At 40.1% G+C, this 12,635-nt stretch overlaps 1 protein-coding gene across 1 annotated transcript; it reads right to left on the reverse strand.

Annotated features, from left to right (window-relative positions):
- Positions 1-846: 846 nt before the first annotated feature.
- On the reverse strand, positions 847-8,851 carry ACBD7 (acyl-CoA binding domain containing 7). The gene is made up of 4 exons (XM_031444577.2): positions 8,800-8,851; positions 3,407-3,524; positions 3,239-3,301; positions 847-2,729 (listed from the first exon to the last, which is right to left on the reverse strand). Exons 1-4 carry the CDS (start codon positions 8,809-8,811, stop codon positions 2,656-2,658), a joined length of 267 nt encoding a protein of 88 aa, XP_031300437.1. The 5' UTR covers positions 8,812-8,851; the 3' UTR covers positions 847-2,655.
- Positions 8,852-12,635: the final 3,784 nt, after the last annotated feature.

Here is a 12,635-nt window from a genome sequence, read left to right on the forward strand (position 1 = left end):
AATAATAGTCTCAATAAATAAGACTAAGGGAAATGCACAAAGGTATTTTTCAGAATGTATCATTCAGTTTTAACAAAGCATAAATAATATAAAGTCAATTAAGGGGGGGAGGGCTTTGAGTTAGAATGCACCTAATTTGGGTGAAAAATGACCTCCAGCAAATTACGTTAAACGTTTTAGACTCAAGTTACATCATACACACACAGACACATTAACCTTGGAAGAGTGAGGACATTCCACAAAATTCCCCTACTTTCATTTTACTTTGCTTGCCAATTATCATGAAGAAAGTCACTTTGTTAAGAACCTGTAGAGAGCTTGTTTTTTACAAGGGAATTTTAATAATACACCCTATTTAACTATCTCATTAATTTCAACTGTGCAAAATCAACAACCCGGAAACGTGAAATCTATACATGGTAGAGCTGTCAGACCCATCATTTCTGCCACATGTGGTTTAAACTGAAATCACTTTCCCTAAAAGCCTGAGCCATCTTCTTTGCATACTAGCACTTTTTAAAATATCATATTCTCGGTTTTATAAGGCTGTTAGCAGAAGCAGCTTTTTTCACTGCTTCACAGATACTCCGTTTTCTCAAGAGATTTCTTATGATCACTTGGATAGACAATGTTTGAAAGTCTCATGTTTTTGCAAAGTATGCTATTTTGTGATGTTTTATATTTTGTTTCTCTCATAATTACTTAAAAATTTTTTTTGCGAGGAGGTAGTTGGGTTTATTTACTTATTTAAATGGAGGTACTGAGGTGAACCCAGGTAGAGTGCTGAGCTATGCCCTCCCTCCATATTTTGTTGAAAACTCTGTCCACAGTGGTCAAGAAGAACATACAAATATTGCCTCACACAGATGTACTTGCCAGTATAACTTTGCCTAAGAAATAAAATAACTAAATGTTAAAAAAAAAAAAAGTTGAGTACATGCTGTGCTTTATTCTTTGGTAGGATACAATTTCCAGGGGCACCCTCTGGTGCTAAAGTAATGTGGATTTGTGATTATTCATTCAAACAATTTTCAGTTAAGAGTCCACAAATGGGAATCTCACAACGTAGCCAACGCCAGGCTTCTGGGCTGGAGGTGAGGAGCACGAGGGAACACCTGGAACCTTCCAAGCTCTCGGTGTATCCCTGCTAATGCCTTCTCTTTGTTGGACGTGGGTGTTGACTTCATCATGGAAGACTTCTGACTGTCTTTATGCAAAACTTAGTAGAGATGAGAATCATCTTTACTTTTTAAAGTTTTCCAGGTGAGAAATCAAGTGAGACCTGTTTTTAATTAAATTTTTTATTTTGAGATAACTGTAGATTCACAGGTGTTTCTAAGAAACGATACAAGTTTCCCCTAATGGCAACATCTTGCAGAAGTCTAGTGTAATATCACAGCCCAAAGATGACACAGATACAGTCAGAATGCAGAACATTCCATCACCACTGGATCCCCTCCTCTGACCCCCAATCCTCCTCCTCCCTGGCCATCACTATTCAATCCTCTTTGTGTATAATTTTGCCATTTCAAGAATGTTACATAAATGGGATCATACAGTGCGTAACCTTTCGGGGTTGACTTTTTTCACTCATTATAATTCCCTGGCAAATCATCTAGTCCATCCAGACTTTTTAAAAAAGTCATATGAAATTAATCTATCCCTCTGGTCATATGACACCAAGGCTGAATCCTTATTCAGGGAATAGAGGTACACTGTTCGAAGGGATTTTTAGCTAGTGGAATCTCAAATAGATTTTAGGACCGTGTAAATGAGATTACCTTTTTTTCAGAGACCATGTGTACAGGCACATCAGATTGAGAACTGGTCCAATATGATATTTCAGACTCTGCATTTTTCACTCTGATAAAACTGGATGTAAGAAGCACAGTCACTGTACACTTCGTCATCACTAGCTTCTACATTTCAGCTTGATTTTTCTATTTGTCAGAAAGGTAAAAATTTAAAGACAAATAGTTGATAGTCCCATGATGGCTTTTTTCTTTCTTTGAAGGGCTTTAGATAGACTCGCAAGTTTATTTTTTAAAAACTTTGTTGCTTACTGTTAGGCTTTATACAGGATATGCTTTAAAATGAAGGCAGGATAATCAGTTATCTCATTCCATTCTCACAGCCCTGGGAGACTGATTTTTTCCCCCTTACTCTACAGATGAGGCTAAGCAAGCCTAGTGATTTGCCTCAGGTTATCTGGTAAAGACATTACAGGGAGAGGGCTGGAACCAGGGATGTCCGTGACTGCCAAGGCCCTGTGACAGTGGAAACCTCAAAGCTTCATGTGCAACGAGGAAGAGTCTTGTTACTGGTTCTTAATCAGCTGCTTTGATCACACCAGTAAGAACAGCTCACTGAAGAAAAACAGATGAGCTAGAAGAACCAACCAATGTTAATGTTTCTGTGCACACGCGACCAGAGCAATACTTCTGTAAAACAACTTTTAAAACTTGTCTGGTTTTAGCAAGTAAAATTTCATTAAATATGTAGTTTCAGCATACCTCTAGTTAAGAACTGCAATTCGTGTTAATAGCAAAAATACTCATGATACGGAAAGAGTTAATGGCACGTCCCTCCCCTAAATCTTAGGTCGTGATACCATTACGAAGGCTCCGAAAGGGAAATTTTCTTACGTGCTGAATTCTAGATTCCGTATTTTTCTATCAGCTCTTTTGCTTTAGAAATATAGGCACTCATGGCATCATCCTTCGATAATCCTAGAAAGATACAAAAAGACTCTTTCACAGACTGATGTGCTGGGAAATGAGGAAGGTTTGTTTAACTTATTTAAAAATTAACCACTTTTGAAATAATGCTGTTTGCAGCAACATGGGTGGACCCAGAGATTATCATACTAAGTGAAGTCAGGCAAAGACAAGTATCACATGATTATTACTCCTATGTGTAATCCAAAAAATGACAGAAAGGAACTTATTCACAAAACAGAAAGAGACTCACAGAGAAAGCAAACTATGGTTACCAAAGGGGAAAGAGAAAGGGAGGGATAAACTGGGAGTCTGGAAATAGCAGATACTAACCACTATGTACAAAATAATCAACAAGGTCCTATTGTATAGCATGGGGAACTATATTCAATAACTTGCAATAACGTATAATGAAAAAGAATGTGTCCATATATATATAAAACTGAATCACTATGCTGTACACCAGAGACTAACACAACACTGTAAACTGACTATACACCAATTAAAAAAATATTAAGCACCTTTTTGGAGGTTCCAGGCTTCCCATTTAGCCTTGCCTTTTAGATCTAACACTCCTGGACACTCTGCCAAAAGAAGGATAAATGTATCTTCAGGTTTCTTTTTTACCCTATGCTTCTAGAAACACCATTAACAAAGTGCATTGTTACTTTTAAACGACAGCATAATACCAATATCCACGTCTCCCACTACAGACTGTTTGTAGAGCCCGTAGAGGACTTTCAGTTCCTCATCGTCTGGCCTGGTTTTCAGCTTCCTCACGTCGTCAGCTGCCTTATCAAAGTAACCCTAACGGAAAAAGAAAAAGAGGCACCCAGTGTACTTGCTGACTTTGGGGGAACTTAAAGAGGAGGGAGGTTTTGTTTCCACCAGAATTATCCTTAGTTTAATTCGTGGACACTTCCCCTGGTCCTTACCTGTTGCATAGACAGCGTATCTGTGTATTAGATATGGAGAACCATCTTAAACATCTTTTAATTGAGTTATAGTCATTTTACAATATTGTATCAAATTCCAGTGTACAGCACAATTTTTCAGTTATACATGAACATACATGTATTTATTGTCACATTTTTTTCACTGTGAGCTACCGCAAGATCTTGTACATATTTTCCTGTGCTACACAATATAATCTTGTTTACCTATTCTGCATATGCCTGTCAGTATCTACAAATTTTGAAATCCCAGTCTGCCCCTTCCCACCCCTGTCCCCTTGGCAACCACAAGTTTGTATTCTATGTCTATGAGTCTGTTTCTGTTTTGTATTTATGTTCTTTTTTTTTTTTCAGATTCCACATATGAGTGATATCATATGGTATTTTTCTTTCTTTCTGGCTTACTTCACTTAGAATGACATTCTCCAGGAACATCCATGTTGCTGCAAATGGTGTTATGTTGTCGGTTTTATGGCTGAATAGTATTCCATTGTATAAATATACCACTTCTTCTCTATCCAGTTATCTGTTGATGGACATTTAGGCTGTTTCCAATTCTTGGCTATTGTAAATAATGCTGCTATGAACACTGGGGTGCAGGTGTCATTTTGAAGTAGGGTCCTGTCTGGATATATGCCCAGGAGTGGGATTCCTGGGTCAAATGGTAAGTCTATTCCTAGTCTTTTGAAGAATCTTCATACTGTTTTCCACAGTGGCTGCACCAACCTGCATTCCCACCAGCAGTGTAGGAGGGTTCCCTTTTCTCCACAGCCTCTCCAGCATTTGTCATTTGTGGACTTTTGAATGATGGCCATTCTGACTGGTGTGAGGTGATACCTCATTGTAGTTTTGATTTGCATTTCTCTGATAATTAGAGATATTGAGCATTTTTTCATGTCCCTTTGATCATTTGTATTTCTTCCTTGGAGAATTGCTTATTTAGGTCTTCTGCCCATTTTGGATTGGGTTGGTTTTTTTTTTTTTACTTATTAAGTCATATGAGCTGCTTATATATTCTGGAGATCAAGCCTTTGTTGGTTTCATTGTTTGCAAAAATTTTCTCCGATTCCGTAGGTTGTCTTTTTGTTTTACTTATGGTTTCCTTTGCTGTGCAGAAGCTTGTAAGTTTAATTAGTTCCCATTTGTTTATTATTGCTTTTATTCCTATTGCTAGACTACCCTAGGAGACCAAAGAAAATTCTTAATATTGAAAATGTTCAATTTATCTACTTTTAAAAACTGAAGAAGACACAAATAAGTGGAAAGACACTCCATGTTCATGGATAGGAAGAATTAATAGTGTTAAAATGATCATCGTACCCAAAGCCATCTACAAATTCAATGCAATCCCTATCAAAATTCCAGTGGCATTTTTCACAGTAATAGAAAAAGCAACCTAAAATGTATATGCAGCCACAGAAGACCCTGAATAGGTCAAACCAATCTAGAGAAAGAAGAACAAAGCTGGAAGCATCACATGTCCTGATTTTGAACATCACAAGCGGTTGCAAACAAAACAGTATGGCTGTCACAAAAACAGACACACAGATCAATGGAATAGAATTGTGAGCCCAGAAATAAACCCATGCATATTAGTTTATGACAAAGGGGCCAAGAATGTACAATGGGAAAGAACAGTCTCTATAATAAGTGGTGCTGGGAAAACTGGACAGCACATGCAAAACAATGAAACTGAACTTCCTCTCACACTATATACAAAAATCAGCTCAAAATGAATTAAAGATTTGAATGTAAAACTTGAAACTGTAAAACAACTAGAAAAAGATGGAGGGAGTTGGCATCTTGACATTGATCTTACCAACGAGTTTTTGGATTTGACACCAAAAGCAAAAGCAGCTAAAGCAAAGTTAAACAAGTGGGACTACATCAAACAGAAAAGCTTCTGCACAGCAAGGAAACCATGAACAAAACGAAAAGACAACCTACTGAATGGAAGAAAATACTTGCAAATCAGAAAATATTTGCAAAATATTTGTAAACTGATAAGGGGCTAATATTCAAAATATATAAAGAACTCATATGGCCCAAGAACAAACAAAACAAAACAATATGATTTAAAAATGGCTGGAAGATTTGAAGAGATATTTTTCCACAGAAGACATACAGATGGCCTGAAAAGATCACTAATCTTTTATTTTATATTTTACTTTATATTTTAATCCCCACATCATTAATCATCAGGGAAATGTAAGTTAAAACAACAATGAGATATCACCTCACACCTGTTGGAATGGCGATTACAAAAAAATAAGAAACAACAAGCGCTGGTGAGGATGTGGAGAAAAAGGAATCCTTGTACACTGATGATCGGAATGTAAATTGGTGTAGCCACTGTGGGGAACAGTATGAAGTTTCTTCAAAAAAATTTTAAAAAGAACTACCATACGATCCAGCAATCCCACTTCTAGGTATTTATCCAAAGGAAATGTAATTGCTTTCTTGAAGAGATATGTGCACGCCCGTGTTCACTGCAGCTTTATTTACAATAGCCAAGACATGGAAGCTACCTAAATGTCCACTGATGGAAAATATGGGGTGTGTGTGTGTGTGTGTGTGTGTGTGTGTGTGTATAACAGAATATTAATCAGCCATTAAAAAGGAGCTCCTGATACTTGTAACAACATGGACAGACCTTGAGAGTATTGTGCTAAGTGAAATAAGTCAGAGAAAGACAAATACTGTATGATCTCACTTATCTGTGGAATCTTAAAAAAAAAAACAAACCTAGTAGAAACAGAGAGCTTTGCTGTTTATTTTCCTTAATAAAATTTTTTCCATTTTTTTTAAATAAATGGTATTTTATCTTGTGCTATTTGTTTGAAATCAGGAGTAAGCAAGAATTGTCGGCAGCCTGAGTATCAAACAAGAGATGCTCAAAGAGGCATTCTATCCCCGCCCCCTAATTTCTTTCTCTAAAGCCAGACTTCCCTTTTGATCCAAAGATCTGGTAGAGAAAGTGGAGAGCCCACTGTAACATCAGAACCCCAGTGATCTCAGCAGAGTTGCTGGATAAAATTTCCATCTAGCGCCAAAGACAGGGCAGAGCACAACTAGAACAGTTGTTTTGTGATGAACAAAAATCACTTGTAAGCCAGAGGCCAGGATCTCTACACTAAATATCCTTGAATATAGCCCAGCCACCTGATCAGTCCCTAGAGGGGTCTCAGAAGCATGGGTGCACGTGGCCAGGATGAAGGACAGACTCCCTGCCTCATCTTTCTGAGTTATTTTCTAGGAAACTCTCAGCTGCTTTATAATGTTATGGTTAAGAACACAGGTTTTGGAGCTAGACTGCCTTGGTTTGACTCTCAGCTTCACCACTTAAGAGCTGTGTGATCTTGGGCAGGTTACTTATTGTCTCTGTGTCTGTTTCTTCATCTGAAAAATGAGACAATATGAGACAGTAACACTACCCATCCACATGTAAAACTTATCTATGAGGATATAAGTTAACAACATACATAAAATATTTTAAATAATGCCTGGCACATAATGAATACCCAAGAAAGTTTAGCTGCTATTATTTTTATTGTAAGGGTTTTTAGGGGAAAAAAAAAACTAGTTTTAGAAAAAACTGGAAAAAAAAGTACTTGCACTGAAGCAAGACATGAAAAATACTTTTTATGATTTAACAAAGAATACAACATTGTTGGTATACACTCAACTTTTAGAAAAAATAAAGACTAGAAAGAAATATACTAAAACTGTCAGTACTAATTGTCTTTGATTATTGGTCAGTTTTCTAATTTTTAAAAATACTTTCTATACTCTCCAAATTTTCTGTAATGTGCACTTGTTTGTCTATAATAAGGACAAAGTTAAAATGCTACATTTGTGCCCCAGGCTTCCTAAGGGCAGGGCAGTGTTAGGCTATTCAGGGAGGAGTGCTGGCAGGTGGTATGAGCCCATCTGAGCCCAGTACCTCCTTGTTGAATGAATGAATGAATATGTGAGTGGATATTAGAAGGGTCTGAAAGTTATCATAGGTGAGAAACAGGCTGAAATACACAGCTGTTTACACTTAAGGCCAAAGCATTCTGGGCCCAAGGGAAAGCCTGATGATGTTTCTGAGCTGCTGTAAAGCTGGGCTCACTGCTTCTGGTGAGGAATTTCGGCCTCTGTTGAGCTGCTTCTCTGGGAGCTGTGTCCAGGAGTGTGCACGTGATTCTCCCCAGCCCCATCAACTGCGCTGGAGGGTCTTCAAAACAACTGCCTTAAGGCATCTCCTGAGACCCTCTCCTATTCATGTTTTCACCACTAGGCCCCCTGACCCCACTTCTGCCGTGGCAGTGACCACAGCGTCAGCAGCAACACTCACGCTGGGTGCCTCCTGCTATGCATTCAATGTCCGATATTTAAAAACATATTTCAGAATATTGAGTGATGAGAAACCGTTTAAAATACAAAAAAAAAAAAAAAAGAGCAAAACTATATAAATAGCAGGATCGGTGGGTTATAAACACGCACATACACATCTGTATGTGCACATCCACGTTTCTAGAATATATGAGAAACTGACCCATTATGTTAGCGTGGTTATCACCTGAGTGAAGGAATTCGATGGTTTTACTTTACATTTGTTCTCTTTCCCCCGAATTCTCACTTGAACATACTCCCCACCCCCACCCCCTTCCCAGATCAGAAAAACGGTGATTTTTAATCATGGTTTTACAGACCTCTGCACTTACTTAGGAGAGCCCCTGGACGTACCAAGGATCAAGGGGCGGGGGTGAGACCCAATCACCCTTTCCAAGAAGGAAAGAGCAGGCGGAGCAGGGACCCCGTGGTCCTCCCGGGGCAACCTGGCATCCGCCCTCCCCAGGGCCCGTGCCTACTTTGCATCTAACCAGTCCCCGGGGTTCACTAGAGTTTCCATAGGGAACCCAGCGCGCAGTCAACAGGTGGCCCCTGTGCGGACTACCTGCAATAGGGAGGCGCTCCGACGGGGTGGGAGTTTCCCGGGGTGGGGCGAGGACCACCCGCATCAACTGCTCCAAGCTCGGGGTCCGCGCCCGCCACCAGAGGGCCGTCACACTGGCTCCCCACTCGTCCTTCACCTTCCCCGGGAGCACGCCCCACCCAGCACAGCCGGCTCAGCCCAGGCTCACCTGCAGGGACATGGTGGCGGCAACCAACTGCGGCCACACTCCCGGCGCTGGATTCCCCAGATCCCGCCTCCCTCCGCCTATTTAATAGCAACGCGCCACCTCTCACAGGCTCCCATTGGGTGCGCTCCCGGGCCTGGCTGGCTTCCATTGGCCGCTGGCCGTGGGGGGCGGGGCTGGGCGGTGAGTGGCACCCGCTCTGGCCGCGGCGCCTGTGCTGGTGCCCTAGGGTCCTCCTGAGGGTTGCCCGCTGCCAGCCCTGTTGCAACTGGCAAGGCGAAAGGCAGGGAATTTAAATGAGTTCGCCTCAGTCCTTGGCTCGCTCCCCGATTCTTTCTCAAGAGATTGTTTGCAGGAAATCCAGAGAGGTCTCCCCAAGGCACGGACCTCGCTTGGGATTCCTTTTTATAAATACCTCTGTCCTCCGTATGATTCCTAGAAAGCTGGACAGAAGACAGCATTTACTCAGACCTCAATCTTCCGACCCGTCTCTAGGCGCAGCCCATTGGGAACGGTAAAAGCTGGTAATTTGTATCTCTTCTTTCTAAAAGCAAGACCACTTAACATTCTGAACACGTGGGGCAACCACCCGAACTCGTTCTCAATTAGAGTAAGGCACAGGACTACTCTCCTATTCAACTTGACCCCATTCTCCAGGGGAAGATAGCTCAATGTCTCTCCTAGTCTGCAGACACAGAATGGGGTGAGGATTCTTTATTTTAAATAGAAGGCCTCGTGGAGCAAGATGACTGGAAGAAATGGCAAAGTCAATTTTAAGAGTTACTGATTTGACAGTAACAATGCAACAACGTATAAGCAATTCAAGGCCCCCAAACATTTTAATTTGCTTTTACGTAAAATTATTTTAAAAACGTATTTGTTACTTTTTCATGTACATCCCTTGGTGTTTTATTTTCTTCTAAAAAATATTTTCATGGTGAAACCAGTGAGTTCCCAACTAAAGAACAAAAAGCAAGTATTAGAAAAATGCACTGGGCAGGATTTTTTTTTTTTTTCCATACGATGGGAAATGCATTGTTAGGCACAAAAGCAAATGACAACTTCAAAACAGTGAATGTTCTGTCTGCTGGAGAGAGCCCCGTTTATCCGTGTGTCATCAGAGAAATACTGCAGTGAGGTCCAATGTTGTTGTGTATCTGCGACTGAGACATTTTGGCATTATAGTCATTATGAGAAATCAGAAGAGAGGGAAGTCACACTGTGCTCTGTTTTATTCTCTAAGTCTAGAATATTCTTTTAAGAACACTTTTCAAAACATGTTCTTCTCTTGAGTTGCATCCCCTGACTGAATACCAGAGCCATGGGTGTCCTGTCTTCAGAGCACAAAAAGAAGAAACAGTGGAAACTTGTCCTCTATTCAGTGCTAATAATATATTACATCTAGTGAAAACTTGGCTTTGTGGAACCCTTAGGGAGTGAGTCAAGTTGAACCATCAAGTTATTTTTTATTGTATTATTAAATATTGATTATGTACATATACACGTAAAATTTTGAAAATAAAGGGCACATTTACGAACATGCCACCAGTTTAAGAAATAGAACATTCCCTTTTGCTTTGTGACTCTCCTGGTTCCATTCCATCCTATCCTCCTTATTCGCTCACTCACTCACTCATTCATTCATTCATTCAAATAGTTACTGAGTGCCAAAATGAGCCAGGCACTCTTCCATGTTTTTGAGAAACATCAATCAACAAGACAAACAAAAATCCCTATCCTTGTGTTACATTCTGATAGGGGATGACAAATAATAGACACATATAATAAGCAAATTATATAGTCTATTTAAAGATTTTAGGTGATAGGTACTATTTTCAAAAAGAGCAGAGCAAAGGATGGAGAATCTTGTGTATGTAGAGTGGAGGATGTGACTTGATATTATAAATACAGTGATCAGGGTTAAGTCTCTTAGGAAGATGACATTTGAGTCAAAATTGAAAGAGGTGAGGGGGCTGGCCAGGAAGATCCCTGGGGAAGGGCTTCCCTTGCAAAGGCAGCATTCAGTACAAAGGCCCTAAGGAATAAGCTTCCCTGGCAGGTGTGAAGTAAGGAGCCAGTGTGGCTGGAGCAGAGTGGTGAGAGAGGAGGTCAGAGGATAGGAGATGGAGACCAGATCACAGAAGGCCTTGCACAAAGGCACTTGGCTATAAGCAGGAGTGAAACAGGACCATTGAAAGGTTTTGAGTGAGGACTGACATGATCTGACTTGCTTTTTAAAAGGATCACTCTTGTTGCTATAACCTCGAAGAAAAAGATTGGAAGCAAGATTCTTACAGTAATAACCCAGGGAAGAACTTATGGGTGTCTGCAACTCAGGTGATAGCAGTAGAGGGAGTGAGAAGTAGTTTGGACTCTGGATATATACTGAAAGTAGAGTCAATAGGAGTCCCTGGTAGATTCTACATGGGATGTGGAAGAAAGAGGAGGCAGGATAACTCCAAGATGCTTGGATACTTGGCCTGAGTAACTGAGGTTTGGTGGGGTGGCCAAGGTCAGAGGTTCAGTTCTGGACACGCTATGTTTGACATACTGGATATCCAAGTGGAGATGCCAAATAGCCGGTTGGAAATCCAAGCTTCATCTGGGCTGGGTACATAAATTAGGGACTCATGGTCATAGAGATGGTGTCTAAAACCTTGAGATTGGATGGCCCTAGGAATTGAACGTATGTAGAGGAGAAAAGGAAAGAAGACTGAAGATTGGGCCATGGGAAATTGCAACATTAGGAGTTTGAGGAGAAGAGGAAGAGAGAGCAAGTGATTATCGAGGTAAGAGAAAAACCAAGAGAATGTGCTGTTGAGAAAGCATAATAAGGAGAGGGTTTGGTTAGATGAGGACTGAGAATTAACAATTGGATTTGGGTCATTGTCAAGATTATCCATGACCTGAAAGAAGTTTTAATGCAGTCATCGTGGGGGGGGGGGGGGTCAAGCCTGATTAGAGTGGCTTTAGGAGAAAATGCAAGGAGCAATACACAGCAGTTAGAGCCGTTTTTGGGGCTCTGCACTTGTTTATCCCTCCACCTACATCACACTGTCTTAATCATTGAATCCTCCAAGTTTTGTTCTTCTTCAGGGAGGACTGTCTTAGGCACTCTTCTATAATTATTTTAACATCCATGAGTTTCCATAGACGAAAATTCTTGAATTTTTCTTGGCATTGCATTGAAACTCCATATCAGTTTGGGGGAGGAGGTGGAGGCTGATATCTTTAAGCCGAAGTTTTTTTGTTTTTAATTGAAGTATAGTCAGTTTACAATGCTGTGTCAATTTCTGGTGTACAGCATGATGTTTCAGTCATACACAAATATACATATATTTGTTTTCATATTCTTTTTCACTGTAAGCTACTATAAGATATTGAATATAATTCCCTGTGCTATACAGTATAAACTTGTTTAACTATTTTGTATATACCAGTCAGTATCTGCAAATCTCGAACTCCCAATTTATCCTTTCCCACCCCCTTCCCCCCGGACCCCGGTAACCATAAGTTTGTTTTCTATGTCTATGAGTCTGTTTCTGTTTTGTAAATAAGTTTGTCTGTCTTTTTTTTTTTTTTTTTTAGATTCCACATATAAGTGGTATCATATGGTATTTTTCTTTCTCTTTCTGGCTTACTTCACTTAGAATGACAATTTCTAGGTCTGTCCACGTTGCTGCAAATGGCATTATTTTATTATTTTTTATAGCTTAGTAGTATTCCATTGCATGAATATACCACAACTTCTTTATCCAGTCATCTGTTGATGGACATTTAGGTTGTTTCCATGTCTTGGCTATTGTAAATAGTGCTGCTATGAACACTGGGGTGCAGGT

The sequence above is a fragment of the Camelus dromedarius genome, chromosome 26 (assembly GCF_036321535.1).
Source record: "Camelus dromedarius isolate mCamDro1 chromosome 26, mCamDro1.pat, whole genome shotgun sequence".
NCBI lineage: Eukaryota > Metazoa > Chordata > Mammalia > Artiodactyla > Camelidae > Camelus > Camelus dromedarius.

Coding starts and splice junctions, on each gene's coding strand:
- ACBD7 (XM_031444577.2), bottom strand. Junction 3,302..3,406: donor AGTGGGAGACGTGGATATTG/GTATTATGCTGT, acceptor TTCTTTTGGCAG/AGTGTCCAGGAGTGTTAGAT. Junction 2,730..3,238: donor AGCCTGGAACCTCCAAAAAG/GTGCTTAATATT, acceptor GTATCTTTCTAG/GATTATCGAAGGATGATGCC.